Source organism: Mastomys coucha, unplaced genomic scaffold, assembly GCF_008632895.1.
Source record: "Mastomys coucha isolate ucsf_1 unplaced genomic scaffold, UCSF_Mcou_1 pScaffold13, whole genome shotgun sequence".
NCBI lineage: Eukaryota > Metazoa > Chordata > Mammalia > Rodentia > Muridae > Mastomys > Mastomys coucha.
Window position 1 is genome coordinate 58216454 of NW_022196895.1, and position 26258 is coordinate 58242711.

A 26258-nucleotide genomic window follows, 5' to 3' on the forward strand; every position below is an offset into this window, starting at 1 on the left:
CGTAGTGGTCCTGCCACATTCAGAAGACATTATTTTTCTCTAGTCTTCTCTAATCCAGATTCTTTCTGCCCCATCTTCTGTTATGGTCTCTGAGCATCAGTGGTGTGCACGTGTGTGTGTGTGTGTGTGTGTGTGTGTGTGTGTGTGTGTGTGCCTGCCTTAGTGTGTAAGTGCATGGGTGTGGAGACAGGGAGGAGACATAGGTGTGTCATTTGTGGCTAAGTACTCCTTGGACATGTATTCTCTGCCCTCTGACCAGTGGTGAGTTTGTGTGTTTAGCCACCATCCACTGCACAAAGATATTTTTCCAACAAGTTGTGATAATGGAGACAATTGATGAGTGAAGGAGAATTTCACTGTCTGTTTCTATCTCTTTCCTGAGCTTCCCTGCACACCCTTTACCAGCCCTGTCTCTAGGCTCTGGCCCCCTTGACCTATCTTTTCCTCCGTCGCTTTCCAGGCACTGGCTCCTCTCTGTGCCTGGAGAGCTCCTTTGCCCACTATGTGAGTGTTGGATTTTAGCTCTGTTCTATCTTCCCTGTGGCAGAACTCCATCGCTAATCTCCTCAGACAGATTCTTTGTAGAACTCACTGCATTTTTTATTAAATGCAGTTCTGCAGTTGCTCACACAAAGTCTTTTTTTTTCTCCCTTATGGGAGGAAGTCCTGCTTGATGAACAAGGATGAGAGAATGTTTGAACTGCTGGAATTTGCTTCTAATGACACTTTTGACAATTAAACAGTAGCTGCATATAAATATTTATTTAGGTATTTGGCAAACTTTAATTTTCTTCTTTATCATTGGCATTAGAAACTTCAACACCACAAGAAAGATGGGACTTTTTTTTTGTTTGTTTGTTTGTTTTTTTTTTTTTGTCTTTTCTTTGTCTCCAGCCCTACCCCAAGCGATATATATCCTCACTGAGTAGAGAGGTCCATCTGAAACATTACAGGCAATGCCTTGCATTGAACAATATGGTTTTATTTATGATATAGCATCCACTTTTGCTGTGTCCCTCTTGGAATCACATTTGAGGTGGGTCAAGGCAGAGGTGTTCCTTGGGAGGACCAGAGGGAGGGGAGAGGTATAATGTCCTTGCTATCTGCACGAATCCTGACAAGACACGGTGCCCTCCCACCTCAAGGTGCTGTGAATGTTCTAGCAAAGGATAATGCCTTTCAAGGAGATTCACTTGGATTCTTAATTTTTGCCCAAATTATTGGGTCCTGGATCCCGTAAAATGCAGAACACCTTTACTATTAAAAGAACCATTTCTGCCGGGCGTGGTGGCACACGCCTTTAATCCCAGCACTTGGGAGGCAGAGGCAGGTGGATTTCTGAGTTCGAGGCCAGCCTGGTCTACAGGGTGAGCTCCAGGACAGCCAGGGCTATACAGAGAAACCCTGTCTCGAAAAAACAAAAACAAACAAACAAACAAAAAAACAAAAAAAAACAAACAAACAAACAAAAAAAAAAGATCCATTTCTACATCTACAATTCTTATGCTTCTTGGTACTTTGACAAATGAATCATATTACTGAAAATTTAAAATAATCTCAGAACTAAAATTAGTATGTTTCATATATTATGAGTCATGAGGTTAAACACTGTATTGTCTGAGATTCTATGGAGAATGAAAAGCAACCAAGTTGCCACTTTTGAAATGAAGCCATCAAATCTCCTGACAAATAATATATGCTGAGAGATGTAACTGTTATTTGAGAAAAAGCAAGTTTCAGGCTTAAATGTTTGTCACAGTTCCATTCATAAAATAAATGCACATATGTATATGTCTGAACACATAATATGAAAAAATATTACTGAAGGAGGGAAGGGGAGAGAGACTGACTGAACAATCATGCGCTGAAGGCTTAGAGGTGTCTTTTGGTATATCCGCAATCAGATGGAGTGGACTTATCCCCTGGTTTCCTCTACATTGACCAATTATACCTTTGTTCTTCCACTGGATTCTTAAGCTAAACTTTTTAAGACTTAACTGTTCTAACTCTGTTTCTTTGAACATGTTTGCAACCTATCTTGTATTTGGTTTTAAATACAGTTACCTCTAAAAGTCCACTTTACTTTGTTTTTTTCCTTTTTTCTTTCTTGTTATTTTCTTTGCCTCTTTCTCTTTTTTTTGTTCTTTCTTTCTTCCTTCCTTTCTCTCTCCCTCCCTCTTTCTTTCTTTCTTTCTTTCTTTCTTTCTTTCTTTCTTTCTTTCTTCCTTCCTTCCTTTCTTTCTCTCTCTCTCTCTCTCTCTCTTTCTTTCTTTCTTTCTTTCTTTCTTTCTTTCTTTCTTTCTTCCTTCCTTCCTTTCTCTCTCTCTCTCTCTTTCTTTCTTTCTTTCTTTCTTTCTTTCTTTCTTTCTTTCTTTCTTTCTTTCTTTCTTTTTTCATTTTACATCCTGGTTGCTGTCCCCTTCTCCCACAGTCCCTCCTCCATGCCCCTTTGCCTTGTCTCCTGAGAGGGTGGAGTCCCCCCCCACACACACACCTGTGTATCCTCCTACGTTGGCACAATCAAGGCCTCAGGACTAGGCATATCCTCTTCCTTTGATGTCAGACAAGGCACCCCAGCTAGAAGAACATACTCCACAAACAGACAACAGCTTTTGAGACAGCTCCTGTTCCAGTTGTTTGGGACCCACATGAAGACCAAGCTGCACGTCTGCTACAAATGTGCAGGGGGGCTAGGTTCATTCTGTGTTTGCTCTGTAGTTGGTGGTTTAGTCTCTGAGAGCCCCAAGTGTCCAGGTTGGTCTTCTTGTATCTCTCTAAGACTTTTAACATGAAGGGATATTGGTTTATTGTCAAAGGCTTTTTCAGCAACTAATGATGTGATCATGTGGGTTTTTTTCTTTCAGTTTGTTTATATGGTGGATTACATTGATGGACTTTCATATATTAAACCATCCCTGCATCCCTGGGATGAACCCTACTTGATCATGGTGGATATCATTTTTTGATGTGTTCCTTGATTTGGCTTGTGAATATTTTATTGAGTATTTTTGCAATGTTCATAAAAGAAATTGGTCTGAAATTTCTTCTTATTGAGTGGGTTAGGTGTCAGGGTGACTGTGGCTTCATGAATGAGTGTGGCAGTGTTCCTTGTTTCTGTTTTGTGGAATAGTTTGAGGAGTGTTGGTATCATCTCTTTGAAAGTGTGATAGAATTCTGTACTAAAACCATCTGCCCTGGGCATTTATTTATTTATTTATTTATTTATTTATTTATTTATTTGGTTTTATTAATGACTGCTTCTATTTCCTTAGAGGTACCGGGCTGTTTAAATGGTTTACCTGGTCTAGATTTAACTTGGGTAAGTGGTATCTGTCTAGAAAACCATTCATTTCATTAAGATTTCCCAAGTTTGTAGAGTACAGGTTTTTGAAATAAGACCTAATGATTCTTTGAATTTCCTTAGTGTTTGCTGTATGTCTCCCTTTTCATTTCTGATTTTGTTTATTCGGACACTGACTCTCTGACTTTTGGCTGGTTTGGCAAAGGGTTTGCTTATCTTGTTGATTTTCTCATAGAACCCGCTCTGAATTTGTTAATTCTTAGTTTGTATAATTCTCTTTGCATCTAATTGATTGATTTAAGCCCTGATTTTAATTATTTCCTGCCTTCTACTTTTCCTCAGCATTTTTGCTTCTTTTTTGTAGAACTTTCAGGTGTATCTTTAAATTGCTGGTATGAGAACTTTTTTTTGTTTTGTTTTGTTTTTTGAGACAGGGTTTCTCTGTATAGAAATCCACCTGCCTCTGCTTCTCAAGTGCTGAGATTAAAGGCATGCGCCACTACTGCCTGGCATGAACTTTCTAATTTTTTTATGAAGGCACTTAGTGCTATAAATTTCCTCTTTTAGTATTGCTTTCATTATGTCCCATAAATTTGGATGTGTTATAGCTTCATTTTCATTGAATTCTAGAAAGTGTTTAATTTTTCTTATTTCTTTCCTGACCTAGAGATCATTGAATAGAGAGTTTGTTCAGTTTCCGTGAGTGGGTAGGCTTTCTGATGTTTCTGTTGTTGAAGTTCAGCTTTAATCCATGATGTTCTGACAAGATACAAGGAGTTTACAAGGTGTTATTTAAATCTTTTTGCATCTGTTGAGGCTTGCTTTGTGACCAAGTATATGGTCAATTTTGGAGAAGGATCTATGAGGTGCTGAGAAAAAAGGTATATTCTTTTGTGCTTAGATTAAATATTCTGTACATGTCTGTTAGGCCTATTTGTTTCATAATGTTGGCTAGTTTCATCATTTCTCTGTTTAGTTTTTGTCCAGATAACCTGTCAATTGTGAGAGTGGGGTGTTGTCAGTCCACTGGGGATAACACACTGCTCAGGGCAGCTGAGAGAACCCCAGAGGATTCAGCAGGCACAGAAGATGGGTGCAGGAAGGGAATCTAATCTGTATCGTTCTGGATCAGCAGGTCTGATGAAGGTGGGCAGAGAAGTGGTAGGACAATGGAGGTCCAGCTTGGATATCAGGCTGCTCAGGGTAGCTGAGGGTAATCCAGAGAACTCAGCAGACAAGGGAGATGGATTCAGTAAAGGAATTCCATGTTACCATGTTACCTTATACCCGTAAGGGCCACAGTATTTTCCTTTGCTTTTGTATTGTCAATGGTCTCCTGACATCCTGAAACTCGATATATTCTCTGTAGAACCCGAAACTTGATATATTCTATCTGTAAAACCCTCCACAGCTCTCCAGTCCCAGGTTTTCTTTGAAACAAAGTTCCTTGTAAAACATATTCTTCTCACTCCAGGGCTGCATATTTCACAATGTGCAAGAGATAAGTTGTCTGTTTCACTTAATGATCTCCCTGGAGCATAACTAAATTGTGAATGTATAAATCAAATGTGTCAATCATTGTGAGCTCATGTTGTACAGTTCCATTTGTTTTCCCAATATATCTGAGTGATTTTTGCAAGGAAGGTGAGCAAGAGTTTCTTCTTTTCATAGACTTTCCAGACAGGTCCACACAGGATACCCAACTGTCACAATTTGTTGAGTTGGATTTCATGGTATAATGTATGAACTGTGATTTTTGCATTCATTTCATCAAATATTCATGGGGTGCTTATTATTTGCTGGGAGCTCTTCTGAACACTGGACTTATAGTGCTGAATGACAGGAAAAGCTCTGAATCATGGAGCTTCTAGTGAAGTGATGGAACCGAGTGATAGCAGATAGAAGAGTATGGTAAGATTACTGACAGTTGAAGAACAGTAAGTCAATTCCTGGATCCTGAAGTGACCACCTCCTGTCGCTAGGCTGGATCCCCCAGTGGAAGGATTAAGGACATCAAACCCACCCCCTGCCACACACACACACACACACAACTCTTGACCCCAAATTTTTTTCCTTTTTACAAGAAATGCATGGACAAAGATGGAGCAGAGAATAAAAGGAATAGCCAACCAATGACTGGCCCACCTAGGGAGCTATCCTATGGACAAGCACCAATCCCTATTAGTTAATGATGCTCGGTTATGCTTGCAGACAGGAGCCTAGCATAACTGAGAGTCTCTACTCAGCAGCTGACAGAAACAGGTGGAGAGACTCACAACCAAACAATCAACAGAGCTCAGGAAGTTTTATGGAAGAGTTGGGGGAAGGATTGAGGGACCCAGAGGAGTAGGGACCCCACAGGAAGACCAACAGATTCAACGAATAACCCGGACCCTTTGGGGTTCTCAGAGATTGAACCACCAACCAAAGAGCATACACATAGGACAGACCTAGGTTCCCTGCACATGTGTATCAGGTGTGCAGTTTGGTCTTCATGTGGGTCCTGAACATCTGGAGTGGGGGCTATCCCTAAAGTGGTTGCTGATCTGTGGAATCCGTTTCTTCTAGCTAGGCTACCTTGTCTGGCCTCACTGGGAGAGGATATGCCTTGTCCCAACAGAAACTTGATGTGCCACGATGGGGGGAGCCCGGGGGCGGGGCTCCACCCTCTCACAGGAGAAGGGGACAGGAAATGGTGGAAAGAACTGTGTGAGGGGAGCATTTGGAGAAGCTGGGGCAGTGATCAGGATGTGAAGTGAATAAATTAATAAAGTAATGGAAAAGAAAAATAAAAAAGAGTAAATCCCAAAAGCTGTTGGGGTGTGCCACTCCCCATGGTGGGGAGGGTTTTCAGGGTTAAGACTGAAACTAAGCCCTGACACATTAATTATGAACTAAATGCACTTTAGCCTTCAATTTTCATTGTATATGCTTTGCATTTGCATGAACCTCTCATTACCTGTAAGCATGGCAGCTCGTCTTGGTCTATATTTTTGCCGGGTTCTCCCTAATTATGAATACCAAAAGAACCAGTTTGGTCTCGTCAACTTTGTGCTCTTGCTGCAGACAAAGTAGCTGTTCCGTACATGTTTCCCTGAACATAGGCTGCTCTGAGGTGTGCCTTGGTTTTTATTATACTTTTGCTGTTATTTCTATTCTTTTGATGAACTTGGCTTAAGAGTGGGGCTTAGCTACATCCCAGCTTGAACAAATATGAGTTTCATCATCTTGGAAAAGCTACCTGAATTTTCTGAAGTTTACCTAATTTGTAGAATTATATAAATGACAGAAGCTTCCTAAGGGAATTGAGCGACATAAATGAAGTGTGTGTGTGTGTGTGTGTGTGTGTGTGTGTGTGTGTATGTGTGTGTGTGTGTGTATTGTATTATATAAACATGTACCACATACCTAATTCATCTAAATTATTTTAACCTTATTATTTGCCTTGGAAATTTTCCAAATCCAAAGTCCTAGTGGCTTCTGTAGATGACGTCCCAGGCCTTGACTCTTCAGCCTGATAGCCATTTGTTGTTGGAGAGTTAAAAGATTTCTCAGCCTTGTGTGGCTCCTCTCTTTCATTTGAAGGATTCGTTTAATCTGGTGGCTCCCTTGAACCTTTGTTTTTGTTCTCTCAGTTTACTTCTGGGCGCAAGGTCCTCTGTCTGTCTGTTAGGAACAGTGTCTGCCTCTCTCGAACCCAACAAGTTAAAAGTGGAAATGGCCATCCTACCTTAATAATCGATTCTACTTGCTACATCAAAGGATTCCAAGTATTGCCTTGTAGTTACAGACATTGGATAGAAAATAGGACCTGCTTCTTGCCACAAAGTGTGCTTCAATTAGTGTGTGGCATATGCTATAGATAACTGAAGTATTATAAAAGATAGCAGCAATTACAATGCAGTTAGAGAAACACCATGGAAACAGCAATGATGCAATGTGCAGAAGTGGGAAGCCCATGTTTGATCTGGAGAAAAGGACACATGCATAGATCTGACCTAAAATATGGTTACACCACTGCATGGAGGAAGGGCTACTTTACTGCCCAGCTACACACACACACACACACACACACACACACACAGGTATAGATTAGGTATTGATATAGATGGCATCTCTGTGTATCCTATTGTGACTAGGTGTGAGTATGGAACATTGACCCCAGAACTTGTAAGCAACAGTATATATCACATCTTAAATGCAATGAACTCCACCATTCACAGCCATTTACCTAGATGGAACAGCTTATTTAATGGTTGGTGTCTTGGACTCTCTAGGTACTAGGAGAGATGCTGATCCAAGTATTTTCACATGATTTGGTAAATAGCTTAGTACATAGGTGTATGTGACAGGAACTTCCTATGTTTTCAACATATTATCTCATCCATTCTCACAGCCAGTGGATGGCCTAGCATCAATCATTATCCCACTTTACAACGTGAAGAAACTGTCTAGAAGAGGATCAATAGCTAGCTCTAAGACTAGAGGGCATATGAGTAAGGTAAAGGAAGTTGGTGCCCAACTGTGAGGAGACATGAGGTTGACCGCTAAGGCCTCTGCTCATTGTGAAATTCCAGGATTTCTGGTTGGTCTGGGTGCTGCTCCTTTACCTATGGTTAGCAAGCAGGGAATAGGAAGGTAGAATTTTCCTTAATTGCAGGAGTCGTGAAGACATTAGCCTGGGGCTTAAAATATACTGCTGTCTTCTAAGACTTGTCAAAGTAAATTGTGTCCCTGGAGACATTTAAAAGCAATTATATCCCTCATTTGCATGTGGCTGTGGTTGGAAAAGCTGCAAGTTGTCTACCAAAGGGGACTTTTATGGAGTTTTGTGAGCAAACTTTGTAATGTTCTCGTAAGAACTTACTTAGTAAACTCCTATGCTACATTCTAGTTCATCCTGGTCATCAGGAACCTAATTTGCCATTAGGACATTTATTCCTAATCACTTTGTAAAAGTATTTTTGGGCTAACTAGAAAATGTCCTAGGAATGGCTAGAGAACAGAACTTATGTAGTAGTTTGCTCCTGAGATAAACCACAATTCTGTTTGCTCAAACAGAATTCATTTAGCCTGAGAATCAGCAACCCTTGTCTTTCTGGGTTGTAATTCTCTCTGTTAGAAGGGCATGCTGTGGGATTGACCTGGATGGGCATTTTCACATTTTGTGACCTCTTCTACATTAATAGACTCTTCTAGAAGAATTACACCACTCCTTCTTTTCCTGCCTCCTTCCATTTTGTGTCTTCAGTTTTTGAGATGAGACTATCTTGAGACAGATGTCCCGATCCTCTGACTCTTACAATCTTTCTGGTGTTTTCTCCCCTGTGTTCCCCGAGCCTTAGAGATGGGAGTTGGGAAGATATTCCAGTCACTAAAGTTACATGTTGTGTTTACACAGGACTTAGGTCCAAGCTTCCAAACTCATGTGGAAAAGCTGGGCATGGTGACATACACCTGCAATCTTAAGGTTGGTGTTGGGTGGGGGTGAGTAGAAACAGGCAGGCCTCTGGGGCTTGCCAGCCAGCCAGCTGAGAATATTTGCTGAGCTCCTTTGCCATAAAAGACTCTTTTTCAAAAAACAAAAATAAAAACAAACAAAATAAAAAAAAAACAGGTAAATGGTAATCAAGATTAACCTCTGGCCTCCTCTGCACAGATATAAACACAGACATGCCTACACAAACACGCACACACACACACACACACACACACACACGTTACGAGTGTTGTATAATATTTTGTAAGTACAGCCTTTGGTAAGGAAATCAGTGGTAATTGTTATAATTAACTCAGTCAGTGTATGTGAGGTGAACTCATAGCATTTGCAAATTTGACCAGCAACTTCTCACTAATGATGCTACCATGCATATTTTAGAGGAAGATCACAATAGGGCAGTTTCCTAAAACAAAACAATACACAAACATACACACAACTTTTCTAGACTTTTTTTTTTTTTGCTTGAAAGAGAAGATTTTATGACATGAGGAAAGATACTCAAAATATATAAGGTGGATTTTTGAGAGTTCTGCCTTGAGGGGACCAAAATCCTCAAAAAGAGTTTTCAGTATTTATGTCAATGTTGTAAGTTTTAGCTAAGAATCTCATATTTTTCCGGGCAGTGATGGCATACATCTTTAATCCCAGCACTCAGGAGGTAGAGGCAGAGGTCTTAGTTCAAGGCCAGTTTGGTCTACAGAGTGAATTCCAAGGCTACACAGAAAAAAAAAAAAAACATGTCTTTAAATACAAAACAAACAAAAACAAAAAGAAAAAACCCTCATTTTTTTTTGTCCCATGCTACCAGCTAAAAATATTGTTATGTTTATTGTAGAATAAAGACAAAATTTAAGTCAAATATGAATCTGGGCACAATCACATGTTTTCACTATATATAAACTAACTTAGGACTCAGGATTTCACCAGCCTAGTTTAAAATTAAATAAAATAATCTCCCTGTCTTTACTATTACTAACATTTTAAAGATAAGGAAGAATTTTTTCTATCTTCCTTAATAATCTATATTTATGTAAGCTCAAATGTCCATAACTGTCTGTACAGTGGCCATCCCTGACTCCCGCCCTAGCCCCTGACAAAGGATCTGTCCAACATCTGAACTTGAGTTACCCATTCCCCAGGATACTGACTGTTGTGTATACAACTACAAGTTGTGTAAGGGTTTGAAAAAATGTGTGTTAGATCTATAGTTTCACTCTCAGCATTACATTTTAAGGGAATTTAATACTTCCATGTGTGTCTCTGAATCAGCAATGTATACTAGTCTAGAGAAATGCCAATCGAGGCAGAGAACATTTGGATAGGCTGGAATAACATGCAGGATCAAGTATGGCAGTTGGAGCTGAGGCCATTTGTGGAGGAACAAGATATTTAATACTTTAGGCAGAAGATAAGAGGGTGAACAGTGAGTTCCAAGAAAGGCTCATATCACAGCAAATAAGGGGACAGTACTTTCAACAAGTTGGCAATAACTAAGAGTGAAATGTTCACAATTTTATATTCTTTTTCTTCTTAGATTTTATTTATTCATTTAATGTATATGAGTACACTGTTGCTGTCTTCAGACACACCAGAAGAAGGCATCGGATCCCATTATAGATGGTTGTGAGCCACCATGTGGTTGCTGGGAATTGAACTCAGGAACTTTGGGAAGAGCAGTCAGTGCTCTTAACAGCTGAGCCATCTCTCCAGCCTGCAATTTTATATTCTTAGCTTTAGGAAAAACAATTAAGTGGTCACTGTCAGAAACAATGTATGTGACTTCTACTTGCTACGTTTTAGCTGGAGCATCACTGGATCCCATGCTAACATAGGGAAGTCAGGAAGTGCATGCACCTCTAACAGGGAAATAAGTGGTACTTCCCAGAGGTAATGTTGACCCTGGTGGAAATGTATGCTCCAGGTGGCTATCCAGCCAGCTGTGGTTCAGGAGACCCTCAGAAGCTACACACTCTTCTCAGATAAGTCTACTGAGGGAGAAGAGAGGAGAAAGGATAAGCCTGGACAACAATTTAAGGAGCACAGAGGTACAGCATCTTACTTAGCACAGCCCTCAAGAAGAAGAGAACAGATCTGTGATACTTCAAATTATAGACACAGATGCTAAAGGTACCTCTGTATAGGGGTCTGGAGAGCTCGAAGAACTAATCGATTCCCACAAAGTGGAACTGTGTCCGAGGCAGAGTAGAGCTTCCCGCTTCTTAGGCTGCTTAAGACTTTGGGAGATGAAGAGGGAAGTGGAGCCCATTCGAGGCAATGACCTTCAGATGCAATATAAACATATTTTATATAGTAGCAAACGTTTTGACTATGTGTTAATGTTTTTATTGTATAATTGGCTTTACCCTTCTCTTTGTTCTCTGCCCTTATTCCCTTCATTTTCATTTTCTTCCTACTTTCCCATTTATTCCCAATTTTGTTTTCTTGTTTTACTCTTTACCCCCTCTTCTAATTCTCCTTTTCTCAATATTTCCCCTTCTTTACATCTCTTTTTACTCCTCTTTCTTCCTTCTCTCCCTCCTCCACTATGATCTTTCCCCTCTCCTTCTCATTTCCCCCTGCTTGTGGCCCACCCTTAATTGTCTCTCCAGGTACTATGCCATCTGCTGCCAACCTTTGGTTTATAGAAACAAGATGACCCCTCTACGCATCGCATTAATGTTGGGAGGCTGCTGGGTCATTCCCATGTTTATATCTTTTCTCCCCATAATGCAAGGCTGGAACAACATCGGCATAGTTGATGTGGTAAGTATGTATACAAATCATGGGATTATTGTCCACTCAGTTTTCCTAGGCATTTTAGATAAGCAAACACTCTAAGCTAGGTAGCTATTTTAATAGATACTAAAATAGTTGTCTGAGTGACATGTTTAAATGCCTACTGACACCTTGGTCACATGTTAGTCAAAATCCTCTGAATTATCTCCCCAATGAGAACTTGTGTCTTTAAAAGTTTATTTATTTATTATTTGAGAATTTCATATGTAAGTGCAATGTATTTAGATCACATGAAACCCTAAGCCTCAAAGTTTACATTTCCATGTGTGTCTTAGTTTCTTTTCCTGTACAATGATAAAATACCCTGACAGAAACAACTTAAGGGAGAAGTGGCTTGTTTTAGCTCACAGTTTAAGATGTCCGTCATGGCAGAGATGTCAAGACAGCATGAACCGGCAGCAGTGAGTCCCTTAGTGTCCACAGTCAGAGGAGAACACCGGAACTGCTCAGCTTTGGGTTTTATTTGTTTGGTTTTTGTTATGGGTTTGTTTGTTTTGGCTTCGACATTCCAGAACCCCCTGCCTAGGGAACCATCCTACCCACAACTAAGAGGGATCATCCCACACCAATTACCAGATAGAAGATAGTCCTCCCCAGCTACACCCAGTGGCACTTCTCGCAGGTGATTCCGATTCTGTCAAGTTGACAACTCCCTCTAACCAACACAGTATCCAACTTCAAACTGCTCAGTTTCAGCAAGGATGCTGATGAGTTGGTTTCTCCTGAGTGCCTCAGGACCAGGCACTTCATCCTTCACCCAGGTTATGTCTGATTGCCCTGGCTTGTCTTCAACAAGAATCCCGCTAAGTTGACTTTCCCACTTTCTCTTCCCATTTACTCTTAATAATTTTCTGCTCACTGATCCTCATGAGTCACCTCCTTGGCTATAAATCCCTGCTTTTTTTCCTTTGGTGTTTTAGAGTTGAATCTAATCTCCTGTAAAATCACAACATTTTCTCTTATGAAAATAATGTGGAGTAAAGGCTCCTTAGCCAGTGTTTCAATTTTTTTTTTGATATTACTGTAAATCAGACAGGATTGTAAGTACTTTATATGTAATCCCAAAAGGATACTTTTGGGAAGAGTATAATTATGACCATTTTTAAAGATGATGAGCAGGTTAATTTGCATTCCCCATGACACATTGTTTTCCTGTAAAAAGGAGTTTTATTTAATTTATTTTTATATATGTTTATATTTGTTAAATATTTATTGATATTTATAAATCAGTTCCCAGAACTTGAGGCATATCATATGTCCTGAGAAGCCTTCATCCTATTTCATATTGAGAGTCTATAAGGTTTACAGTGCCCAGGGAAAGACATAGCAGGTGAATGCACTCTACCAGTGAATGAGGAAAATCCTGGGCTTGAAGTCAGGAAGTAAGCTGTGAGCCCAGCTCTGCAATGTCCAACTTCCTGAGAGACTGTATTAAGAAGAGAAGTTGGTGCTGAGTGAAAAAATGATGTTTAATGTGAGTCTAAGGGAACACATGCCACATATGCCATGCACTGTCCAAATTCTGGGTATTGTTTTCCAGAGACATAGAACCAATAGGGTGTTTGTGTGCATATGTTCATCTATCTGTCTATCCATCTATCTGTCTGTCTATCTATCTATCTATCTATCTATCTATCTATCTATCTATCTATCTATCATCTATTATCTATCTATTTATATATCTATCTTTTCCTTGTCATGTATCTGTTCATCTATCTACCTATATAGTTAGCGAAAGAAAAAGAGAAACAGAGATAAACATATAAACATATTGTAACTGGTCCACATTGTTGTGAAGGTTGACAATTCTCAGCAAACTAGAAACTCAAGAAAGGCAATATTTCAGTTCAAGTCCAAATATAGGGGAAAAAACTGACGACCGTCATTAAGTCAATACAGAAATTCCCTCTTATTTGGTTATCTTGTTCTATTCAGGCCTTTAATAGGGTTAGATGCAGTACTGAATTGGAGAAAATGGATTTATACAATCTGTGCAGAGCTTAATCTCAACTCCAAATATTGTCATATTCAGAATTGGGTTTTACCAAATATCTGGATACCAATGTCTTGGTTACACTGACACATAACCATCTTACTGTCAAAATCATCCATTCTGGCATTCCAAATTGTAATGATCATTAAAACTGTAGTTCAGATTCATTGTCGGGGCTATACATTTCTAAAGGAAGATGGCATGCAGTCACTTAACACCAGTCCTAAGATCTTGCTAGATGTGGAGACGGGAACAGAAAGAAGAGATTGAGAGTGGAGAATGAGTTCTGACCCAAATGGACCAGAAAAGAGAGAATTCTCCTTCTTTTCTGCACACCTAAAAATTTTAATTTCACATTCAAATGAGTCCCATGGCCAGGACATTTCTGAGCAAGAGTTCTTGAGCTTCTAAAAAAATCCTATTGGCAGGAATTAGAGAGGTCGGGGCTCTGGTCTGGAAGAAGCTGCAGATAATTTCTTGAATCCCAAACCATTTCTTTCTGTTTGATAGATTTTTTTTTTTTAATCTGGAAGGGAAATGAAATGCCAGTTTGCAACAAACACTAATATCCAAATAATAGTAATAATAATGGTTAACCGATGGTTCATATATGCTATGCATCAAGCCCTATGTTAATCAGTATTTCGGTGAACCACATTCAGGGACGTCCTTTGCTTAGCTGAAAGCACTAGAGTTGTTCTGCTTCATCTTCAAATCTTGCTAATGGACACTGTGCCAAACCACTGAAGGGGATTTAACATTGTGAATAATGTCTCCTCGTTCTTCTTGGTAATTGGCTAAGCACTTTAGTCAATATACTCAATTCTTCATGACTTAATGCCATTTGATCCATACAGTACTACCATGCTTAACATCCATTTTATAAAGAAAATCTTGACTTCAAAGTCTATGGGTTTAAGAGTTGCCCTAGTTGTTCATTTAACCATTCAAGAAATATTAACTGAAAGCCTATCACATTTTGTTGACTTCTAAATCGATTTCAACATTTCCACGATTGTGGCTCTTATAATCTACTGAGAGATATCACACTATATTTTAGGTGTTGACTTTCACTTCAAACTAAGTAAAAAGATTCAAAGTGATGACAAGATGTCTCTACTTTATATGAGAATTTACCTCACTTGAGAAACTATGACTAGAGCACAGTCCTGCAGGATGAGACAGAACAAGCCCTGTGCAAGCAAATGCTCATAGAGAAGTTAGGAATCAAGGTAGCAGCCAATGCAGAGGCCTTCAGTTGGGATCATGCTTTGTTGATTCTAAGAATGTCAAGAGCAGAGGTTGGAGAACTGGTCTTGAACTAGATTCTTTTATTTGTTTTGTTGGTTGGTTTTTTTTTTTTTTACTTTGAACAATAGAGGGCTTATTTTAAATTTTACTTTGAAATTGGAGGGTTCAGGACAAAAGAGGGTTCAGTGGCATGACCTCTTTGCATTTCCAAAGAAATATTATAGCTAGTCTGCAGAAAATGACTATAGGGTGAGAGGAAATCAGGAAAGCACTGGGAAGAGACTGAAGTGGTCCTGCTAATTCATGATGGTAACAGAGTAGGATGGCAGTGACCTAAAGTGGCAAGAAGTTGTGAGAGTTCAGATCTTCTTTCACTTCATGTTTATTGGGTACCTGCATTTCTAGGTGCTATGTCTGCATTACTAAACAGAGATGTTAATGGTCCAAATTCTTGTAACTTTATATCCAACCAGTGAGATGCAAGCAACACATGATACACTAGAAATAAGCAGACATCTAGAATGCTAGGTGATAATGTCTATATTTTACTTCAGTGTGGGACTGAAGAGATGGCATATTAAATACGAATATGTGCAGCATCCACACCAGGTGGCTCACAACTGCCTGGAACTCCAACTCCAGGAAACCCAACACCTCTGGCCTCCTTGGCAACCTGCTTACACGTGAATATGCCCACATGTGGGTGCACACACCCACACGCACAATTTTCAAATATTAAATCTTTAAAAGGTGGGTTGTTAGCAGATTGAAATTCTAAATAGGGAGTTAGAGTGGGCTCTATTGAGGAGGTGACATTTGAATAAAGACTTTAAGGAGACAGGGGAAATATACTTGTAGGTATCTTGCAGAAGCATACAGCAGGCAGAAAATAGGTGATCTAAAGCTCTGGAGGCAAGATGTGCCTGACAGGCTGTTACAGAGTTAATGAGGAGGTAAGAATTCAGGAGAGGAGCTTAAGAAATAACAAAATACAATAGAATAGATGAGGGAGACAATGCATTGGTCTGTGGGACATTTAAAGCCTAAAGTCTAACTTGGAGTGTCATGGAGTTTACTATAGGGTCTGAGCTTATTAGCAGTAAGATTTATATGATTGTGGAAGAATTCTCATTTTTTTTCTGTTAAAAAGCAAACATAAAGGGAGTCCGCTACTGTGATGTCATGGATAAGAGACAACAATGGGACTCTAGCTTCAGTGACAGCAATGGAGACTGTGATCCAGAACAGGTGTATTCTTAATATAAAAAGGATCTTCTGTGTGGTTAGAAGAGAAATGTGAAAGAGAATTCATTAGACACCCAAGATTTTGGTCAGCATAACTGGCAAAATCTAGTGAATGACTAATGACTTCAGCTGGGAATTCCAGATTGCTATCGGTAGAATATTTGGGGGCTACAGAAAACACAATCTGTGTTAAAAAAAAAACCTTCTACATGGTTGAGCGCAGCAGTCAAGAAATCAGCTTAATATCAAATCTTAATATTTATGGGAACTCTCTGTCAGAAATGAACTCGAAGGTAAGTCACTCTTAGAGCTAGATGCTATTTAAACCCATACAAGTAGATGTAACCATCTATGGAATGAAGTTACCTAAGAGAAGATGTCTCAGAAGTGAAAAGCCAATAATGGAGGGTTGGAAGGTACAGCTAAGAAGGAACAAAAAAGAAGAGGGACAATTCTACAAAGCCAATTTGAAAATACATTGTAAGTGAGGATAGAGAATGCTATTTCTGGATGTGGTAATAAGTATCCTAACCATGACTCTAAGGGTGAATAAAATATACTAGATTCAAAAACCAGAGTCAGGCATTGTAGTTCATCCCTATGGCCATAGCACTTCAGAAACAGGGCCAGGAAAGTTTTGAGATCAAGCCAATTTAAACTACACAGTAAAAGTCCTGTGCAAGCCCAGTCTAGAGCAAATCCCAGCATGGAGTGGGAATGTGGACCCACAGTCCCACCCCTAGCCTTAGAATGATTGGCCATTGTTAGCTGCTGGGAAAGGAAAGGTCAGAATCTCTGAGAGTGTAACTCCTAACATGTTCCAGTGGAAGAGCATGCATCCAAGAATACTTTGGTAATAGAGTTTGACCTGATAGGTTTAAAATGAAATAAATACTTTCCTCCCAAGTTGCTTTGGTCATGGTGTTTTGTCACAGCAAAAGAAACCATCACAAAAACCACATCTTGCATAACAACTAATCCCAACTGGACTGAAGAATTCACCATGTAAAAATTAACACAACAAAGATGTTTCAAGATATGAGGAAATGTCACTAAGTGGTAGATAGGAGAATATTTTTATCATGAGGGGGTAAAGATGTCTTAATGGGCTACAATGTTACTAACTGAAACCATAGGATCTGGAAATTAAAACTGCACTCAGATGACACTAGCAAGAAAGCAGTAAACAAACAAACAAACCAGGAATTTGCAATATATAGATTTGACAGTAGACATATCCAGAATATAGAACTAATAAAAACAAAGAAGACCTATATCAATATTTATTAAGGGGAAATTACCTAAATAATGACTTCCCAAGACAAATGGGAAACTCATTATTTGACATCTAGACATCTAGAAATGTGTAGTAAAACCATATTCTTAGTGTGAGCAGCCCAGATTAATTTAGACTTTATTTTAGTTTATTGAATTTGATTCAAAATTCCAGTTAGTCAGGTGAGGTAAGGTAAACATGAAACAAGAGTACAGAGAACAGGGTGCACTAAGCTTAAGGACACTGACATGGAATAAATTCAAAGACACAATTGTGAGAATGTGGGCTGACAGAAGCTGGGTCTAATCTAGTCTCAGAGGAGGAGCCAGAACACCAATCAGGAACAGAAGCGGAAACTCATCCCTCCTTCCCCATGAAATGAATGCATTCAAATCACATGGACAAGGATGCCCAAGACACTGTTTAGGATTGACTTGTCGGCGAGTGGCTTTCCTTGGGATACTCACAAGACTCAGGCTATTTCCAATATTCTGATTACCCTCCAGAACTTGACAGTCAGACACTGTTGCTGAAGACACCACATACTTGAGTCACAGAACATAGAGAAATTTAGCTGGTACTGACTTTCATCTCTACTGGCTAGCTCTCATAGTGCTGGAAGATATCCTACATGCTAGCAGAGGAGAAAATGAATCCTCAGCTGGGACTTCTGTGAGCTATAGGAGTGTAGGAAGACATAATAGCACTTGGTCCAATAGTGTCATGCATCTTATGGCATTTTCTGACTGAACTCATGGCCCCATTCAAAAGATAAAACTCACACCTGCCGCAATTATCAGGCCAAGAGTCTGTGGCTAAACAGATCATAGACACTGTACAAGAGTCCACTACTATTCTTCTGCTAAATGGATATAATATTGACCTATCTCCTAATGACATTATCCCAATAGATTAAGGCATCTCTCAACCTTTATCAGAGATGCTTCTGTTTGCAGTAGACCATGATCAACAAAGTTACCCACAACTAGCCAAGATGTAGAAAATAATAGACTATAAAATATTCAACTCTAAGTAAAACACAATAATAAATGTATCACACTTCCCCCTCCAAACTCAGGGATCATTGTATAGAGAACAGTTGGATGATTACAACAAAATAGTGTCTTTTGAATACATCAGGGCAGTTGCACATATGAATCCTCAATGGTCGTGAAAGCATGCACAAGATCTGTGAAAACACAAGCGAGACCAAATCCCAGCACTGAATGGGGAGTGAGGCATGAAGTCTCACTCCTGGCACTGAAGGTACTGGCAATTATTAGCTTCTGGGAGAGGAAGGATCAATGTTCTCTAAGAGTGTAGCTCCTGATAAGGCTGCTATGCTCCAAGGGAAGACCACAATCCCAGTATGTTTGGGAAATACAAATTGGCCTTGTCAGAAAGTTAAAGGACACACTTGGGTGAAAGAGGAAGAATAGGGGTATCTGGAAAGACTTAGGGAAGGAAGGGTTAATGTTATCAAAATATAATCTATAAAAATCTCAAAGAACTAGCATGGGTATACCCACAGAGTGGTAGAGAGGAGGAAAGAGGAAGGGGGAGAGAGAGAAATAATATCAAGGGAAAGGGAAGCATTTTCAATAAACCTTAAAGAAGCCCACAATGAGGTACAACTATGTATAGACAATATCAAGTGCTAATGCAGATGTGGAATACCTGGAACGCTCCTAGCCAAGTGGCAGAAATATTAATTGATGCAGCCCATTGGGAACCACATGACTACATCAACAAAAATATATGGTTATGACTGATAAAGGCATTTGGAAGACATTAGGGATGACACTAATATTCTATACTTTGATTTGTATAATGACTGCATAAGTATTTTTTACTTTAGAAAACTCATTCATGTACAATTAATATTTGAGACACTGTATTTTATTTCAACAAAATATGTATCTGTAAGGAAAGCTTGGAGGCTTAAAGATATCAATACATTAAATCGCTTATTTAAAATAAGCATTAGATTTGTGGAAATCTTTGGTGACTTTGACCATGGCAGTTTGAATGGAATGACTAGGACAAGAGCTAATAGAGTGGATTCAGCAGAAAGTAAGAAAGAGGGATGCTCCTCAACTAGGTGGAACAGTGAGGACCCCTCGGGATTCCTGAAACTGCTACATATATGCTCTATATACATACAATATTTCCCTATACATATGCATGGTAGAATTCAATCTGTAAGTTAGGCACTGAAAAGATCAATAGCATTAATTGCATTACATACAGTACAACAATTACATCTCCATGCTTCCATAAAATTTCACTAGGCTTGTGCTTTGGGCCACTGTTAAGTAAAATAAGGCAGTCTTGAATACAAGTACTTCAATCGTCATTCTGATGCCCGAGGAGGCTACAAGGTAAAAAACGATTGTATGACATATATAATGCAGATGTGCTGGATAGAGGGTGACTCCTTTCCTACATGAGACAGAGGAGGGTGGTGTAGAACTACTTAATATTACTCAATATGGCATGCAATTTAAAACGTAGGGATTGCTCATTTCTACAATGTTTGAACTGGTTGCCCACAGGAACTAAAACCTTGTTAGGTAAAACTATGGGCAATTGGACAGCTACAGTGTTTCATCTTCCATGATTGTGAAACATCCACCTTTTCTTTCTTTCATGCTCTTTCATTCTCTCTTGTTCATTTCTCAATATCAGTGCCTTGGATACTGTACTTTCTACGTGGGAAAAACCTTCATCAGTCCATTCAGTAAGCAAAGAAACAAATGTGGGAAGAGTCCAGCATCCCCCAAATTCTAATCTGAGATTAGAATGATATAGGGTGAAGTTTTCAAACATGAACAAACTTATTATTTTTAAAAGTATCTAAAATGAATAAGCCCTGATTTTGATGCATATTGATTTAGATGGAAGTCAGAATCTGCACAGATCTTAAACATATTTGATGGCATTGATCTAAGACATCCTATTAGGGGATACTTGTATGTTATGTACAATCAGACAATGGAGAAAGACTGGGTAGACGGGACTGAGAACGAATTCTGACTACATCCTTTGAGACCTCACTCAGATAAACTCCTAGACATGTTCTTTTTCTACCATGTAAGTCCTATGTGCTATAGACTGGTAAGAAACATAAACATTTAATGATAAACATTAATTTTTTTTCTGTTTCTCTTCTTTCACCCTTTCTCCGATCCTTTATCTTCTTTCTTTCTCTTCTTTTCTCATTATTTTTTTTCCTATGTTTTCTTCACTTTTGCTGATTTTTTTTATTGTTTCCTCCCCTGTTCGCCTTCCCACCCTCATTTTCTCTCTCCCTCCCATTCTCAGATAGAGAAAAGGAAAATCAACCACAACTCTAACTCCACATGTTGTGTCTTCATGGTCAACAAGCCCTACGCCATCACCTGCTCTGTGGTGGCCTTCTACATCCCATTTCTCCTCATGGTGCTGGCCTATTACCGTATCTACGTCACTGCTAAAGAGCATGCCCAACAGATCCAGATGTTACAACGGGCAGGAGCCACCTCTGAAAGCAGGCCCCAGCCAGCTGACCAGCACAGCACACATCGCATGCGGACAGAGACCAAGGCAGCCAAGACTTTATGTGTTATCATGGGCTGCTTCTGTTTCTGCTGGGCCCCCTTCTTTGTCACCAATATTGTGGACCCTTTCATAGACTACACTGTCCCCGACAAGGTGTGGACTGCTTTCCTCTGGCTTGGCTATATCAATTCGGGGTTGAACCCTTTTCTCTATGCCTTCTTGAATAAGTCTTTCAGACGTGCCTTCCTCATCATCCTCTGCTGTGATGATGAGCGTTACAAAAGACCCCCCATTCTGGGCCAGACTGTCCCCTGTTCAACCACAACCATTAATGGATCCACTCATGTGCTAAGGTGAGTGCAAAGGGAGGGGAATCACTCGGGTTGGTTTGTGTTGCTCAGCAGGGGTTGGGATCCAGTTTTGCTCTAGGGGAGTAACTGGAATCCTCTCCAGCAGTATACATAGACTTCCTGTGTTGACTACCAGACTAGGTTATGTCAAGTCTCTTAATGGTCAGCCTGGGTCATCCTTTTCACAATTAGTCTACTCTAAACCAACAGCCAGAAGGATCCCAAGATTCATGTCCATTCTGTCATCTAACCACGGAATCAATTAGTGAGCAAGGACTCAGGCTCTGTTGGGAGATTGACTTGCATTCATACCTATGACTCTTTGGCCTTGGTTAATGACCTTGGATTGCTAACAGTTCTAAGCCTTAATTGCCCTTTTTAAAAAAAATGGAATTGTAACCACTGTATGTAGATGCCAGGGCTTTTGTGAGCATCCAGTGAGCTAATATGTATGGCACACATAGTGTAGACCTTGAGTTCAGTAAGCTCTTAGAGAGAGTAAGTGCTGTCCACGACTATTCACAGATAATGTTTTAGGTAGCAGCTAAAAGCATGGTCTTTAAAAAGCAGGAGAGACTTGATTTTGATTCTCCCAGTGCCTCCTAACCATTTTTGTAATCCTTCTTGCATTTACTTTTCTTTGACTATAAAAATGTCAACAGCACTACTACATTCTAATTTGGTTTTGTGACCATAAGAGATGACATGTTTGTAGAACTTAACACATAGTAGTATGCTTAGAGTACTACTAATTTAACTAATACTAGTTTAACTAGTAGTAATTGTATATTGCCCAAAAGCCTACATGAGATGATAAAACTAAAATAAATTGAATAATATGCGTGCAATAGTAAATGCCATGCAACAAATTATACAGTGGGGTGTGGGGATCTACAGTAGTGATGTGAGGCAGAGGGACAGTGGCTTGGCACATGAGTAGACGTCACAGGCCTGCAATTTGTAAGACTAAAGACTAGAGAAGCCATTCCAGGAAGACAGAGCAGCAGAGGGAAGAAAAAGGGAACCTGAGAGCACTTGGGTGGTAGGGACTTACCAAAGTCACACAGGCTGTTAGAGGTGGGGATGACACTGGAGTTAAATGTCCATGTCTAAGGTACTTACCAAGGTTACACAGGCTGGTGGAGGTGAGAGTGACACTGGAGTTTAGTGTCATGATACACTGTCCCCCACACAGAGAGCCTTTAGGTGGGATCTTGAATTGTTCTCATCTGTGAAAAGTTACAGGCACAGAACCTTCATCCAGTGGCAAAGATTATCAACAATATACTGTTCTTTGCTCTGAGAACCATCAGGATTTTTGAAGAATACTTCCTCTTTTGAGTTAAGCACTTCTTTTTTCTTTTCTGTTTTTTTTTTGGGTGGGTGTCTATATAATTTTATCATTTATTAAAAACAGAATAGATGCGATTGTTTATTTTCACATAAAGAACACTCGATGTCGCAAGACTGTCTTCGTTTCTCAGAGTCTACCAATACCTCAGTTTTGTCATATTCAGTAGCTGGCTGAGCACTTGTCTTTTTCTGATGATGACAATATAAAGTTGTCCTAGCAGCTGAGCCCTGAGGGGTTTTCATTTATATGCTTGAGAGAAGAGGAGTGGGCTTAAATTGCTATGAAGTACAAACAAGAGTCCTCAGAGAGTGCTCCGAAGCACCAATTAACCAGTGTGGGCAGACTTAGAGTGGGAGCCTAACACAGTGCTGGAGCTGCAGCTGTTAGAAGGGCCTCGAAGGATACTCTGACAGCCCAGTGTTCTCTTCATTATTATGGAGGGAATGCCACCCGGAAGAAAAATCCAACTACAGAATGTGCGCAGAGTGTGTGTATGAGTACAGGGAGTTTTAGCTATTTAAGCTGGGAGTTGTCTAAGTGTGAGCTGTCGGCAACTTAAAACAGTATCTGCCTTCAGCAGCACCTTGGCTTCATCTGCTGTTTCTGAAGTTGGTGGCTTTCTAGCTCAGGTACTGTCACAGAAAGGATTTGGACACTCTGGGGCAGCTGAAGATGGTCTGTTTTGCTGATATTGTACTGTTTTCCCCTGATCCTTTGGTCACCTGTGTAAGCAAAGAGACTGGTTTGGAAGGCTATGAATGTACCCTCCATGTGGTCCTCCTTACACATCTTCACGGAATAAGGAAGAACAGGTTACTTAGCGTTGTTCTGTGGGGAAGAGAATCATATAGAAATCAAAGTAGTCTTATGTAAAGAAAATACATTTATTTCTAAACTGTGTCTACTGTGGGGCAAGCCTTGCAGGTGTAAGAATCTACCTGGTGGGTTCACCGCTCTATACCAAGGAGCCAATGTCTGAGACACATAGAAACTTAGGCTATTGATGACTGTGTGAACAAAATGCATTCTTCAGGTCAAATTATCTTATTTAATGTAACGTTCAAAACTCAGCATTGCCTTAAAGATCTCACATCTAGAATGTCAGTGAATGTAGGCAAATTCAACAAATATGAAACTAAAATAAACTAAAAAGGAAATAGGCTTTTATTGCCTCCCTATCTCGAAGCTGTCTCTCAGTAACTTTACACACATTCCTAAAACTAGATGAAGTCATAACATTCTCCTTCATTTTAAATAAATGGCATGATCACATACACACTTTTCTGTTTTCTGGATCTTGTGTTTTATTCTTTAACAATAATGTATTTGGACCGTAGTTCCAAATAATGTATTTGAAAGTAATTCCACTGGAGAACGTATGAACAGGACACTTTCACTCCTGTGTAACTGACTTATTTATTTTCTACTCTCAGGCCCATATGCATTTTGGGGATTTTGGAAAACTACTAAATGTGCTCTTGAACACATTTCTTGGTTCATATGCTGGCATTTACGTTAGCACCAAAGCTGAAATGTTTTATTAGCATGTGTGTTAATAATATATTTACCATGAACGGACCTCCTACAATACTATATGAACAATTATCATTCTTATCAATGGGTGTGAAAAGATTATTTATCTCACCAGTATCAAATATTATCCTTTTTTATTATTTTGTTAATTTAAAACATTCATTTAATTGCATTTCCCAGATTACTTATATTGAACCTTTTTAAAATTAGTACTTTTAAAAAATGTAATACTCATTTTTAAAAGTAGTTAATTTTTTTTTAGAAAGTATACCACTAGACACTGTACAAACAGCATAGTTTTTAGTAGTCATGGGGTCTGGTTTTCGTCTTGATTTTGCCTCTTAAAGACTATTTAGATGCTGTAGCTGGCTCTTTGCTACTTTGTGGTTCTTCTTCTCCCACTCTTCTCCATCCCTTTTCTTCTACCCTTTCAACTCCCTAACACTAAATAGGAGAGAAAGGGGGATAAAGAGGAAAGAAAAGCAATCCCTGAATAAAGATAGGGGTCAGGAAGGGGGCGGCATTATCATTAGACTCTTTTCTGCTGATTGAGGGCATCGAGTTCCTTGGGGCAAGTTTGATTTTGCTGTCAGGATATCTAATTTCTTCTTTTTTCTTCTTTGTTGTGCACTACTACTTAACAACCCACAAGCACAGCAACCAACAGCCAATGACCCCTCCACTTCTAGGGACCCTAACATTTATATACCCTCGGAAAAGTCCCCCAGATTCCTCTCATCACACAATTACAGAAACAATCTGCAGCTGGCAAAATCATGCCCTTTCTAGAACATGAGGAAAATCATAGTCAGTTGCTGTGGACAATCCCACACCTGGGATTAAAACAAAAACATATCCTTATAATATTTATGTGTTTTTTTTTAAATAAATCAAAATTCTCACTACAAGATAACTTTTCTGAGTCTCTCTTTATTCACACAAAAGAAGAGAAATGAGCAAAGTTCTCACTGACTGGCATGGTATCCATTAGCTACATATGATTAGTTAACTAAAAGTTTAAATATTTATTTTAAAATACAAAAGGATGCTATATAATATTTTGTTAATTATTTCAGCATCTCCCACATGCCAAGCTACGTGTTTTGGTCACAGTCACGCCATTCTTCTCCTACCTCCTTCAACCTTCTGTTGGCCCTCATTCCCTTCCAATTTTGTATCTTCCTTTTATTCTTGATAATCAGATACAATTTGTGCTGCTCAAATACTCACATGCACAGGGCCATCTACTGCATTGGATCTACCAGAGACCACACCCTTAAAGAAAACGAACTCTTCCCCCTCCTAGCATCCATCAGTTTTCAATGGCTCCTCACCTAGAGGTGGGTGTTAATAAACTGGGAAGCTGATCACAGACTATAACCCTTGTGCAAGTAACTACAACCATGCGAGTTTATGAGTTCAGCAATCTTATTGTGCCTAGAAGATGCGGTTGTACTCCGATCCTCTGATTCTTACATTTCTGTCCCCTCTGAGCCACTGGAGAGGAGGTATGATATAAGGTCCTATTTGTGCCTTAGCATGGAGTAAACACTATTACAGAGTATCCTACCTCAGAAATTAAAGGTTAATAACAGTTAGCAGGGAACAGCCATACTCTACTTCTTGAAGGACTCAGGTTTGACATTTCTTGATGGGTCATCAGAGAGATGTTGTTTGAAATAAGCTAGTGATGTACTTGTTAATGAAAGGGAAAATGAAATTTCTGATATGTACACATAACAACCATGTTCAACAGAATGTATTGAATGCAGGGATGACGAGGTTAGCCTCATCCCGGAAAAACTGTGGCTGTGAGCTGAACGAGCTTGACTAGTGATGCTTTTCCAAGGAAGCATTTCAGAAGAAAGCAGCAGTCCGACTGCCTCCACAAGAGGGTTTTTGGGTTGGTAAAGTAAATGCTGCCTTGAGGGCTGGTTCTCCGATGATCATTTCAGTTAAGACACTTAATTTCCTTTTGGTAAAATTGGAAATAGATTATTTTTAATACAATATACAGTGTAGTCTGATTATGGTTTTCTCTCCCCCAACTTCTACCAGATCCTCCCCTACTCCCCACTCACCCAAATCTCTCTCTCTCTCTCTCTCTCTCTCTCTCTCT

At 39.5% G+C, this 26258-nt stretch overlaps 1 protein-coding gene across 4 annotated transcripts in view; it reads left to right on the forward strand.

Moving 5' to 3' along the window:
• The window catches only part of Htr4 (5-hydroxytryptamine receptor 4), a 190100-nt gene that overhangs the window by 96757 nt on the left and 67085 nt on the right, over positions 1–26258 (forward strand). For all 4 annotated transcript variants that reach the window (XR_004117336.1, XM_031365835.1, XM_031365834.1 and 1 more), the window contains exons 5-6: positions 11411–11564; positions 20687–21255. Coding sequence is in view for 3 of the 4 variants with exons in the window: in XM_031365835.1 (XP_031221695.1) it covers positions 11411–11564; positions 20687–21255 (723 nt within the window). In the remaining variant the exon portion in view is untranslated. The remainder of the gene's footprint in view (positions 1–11410; positions 11565–20686; positions 21256–26258) is intronic.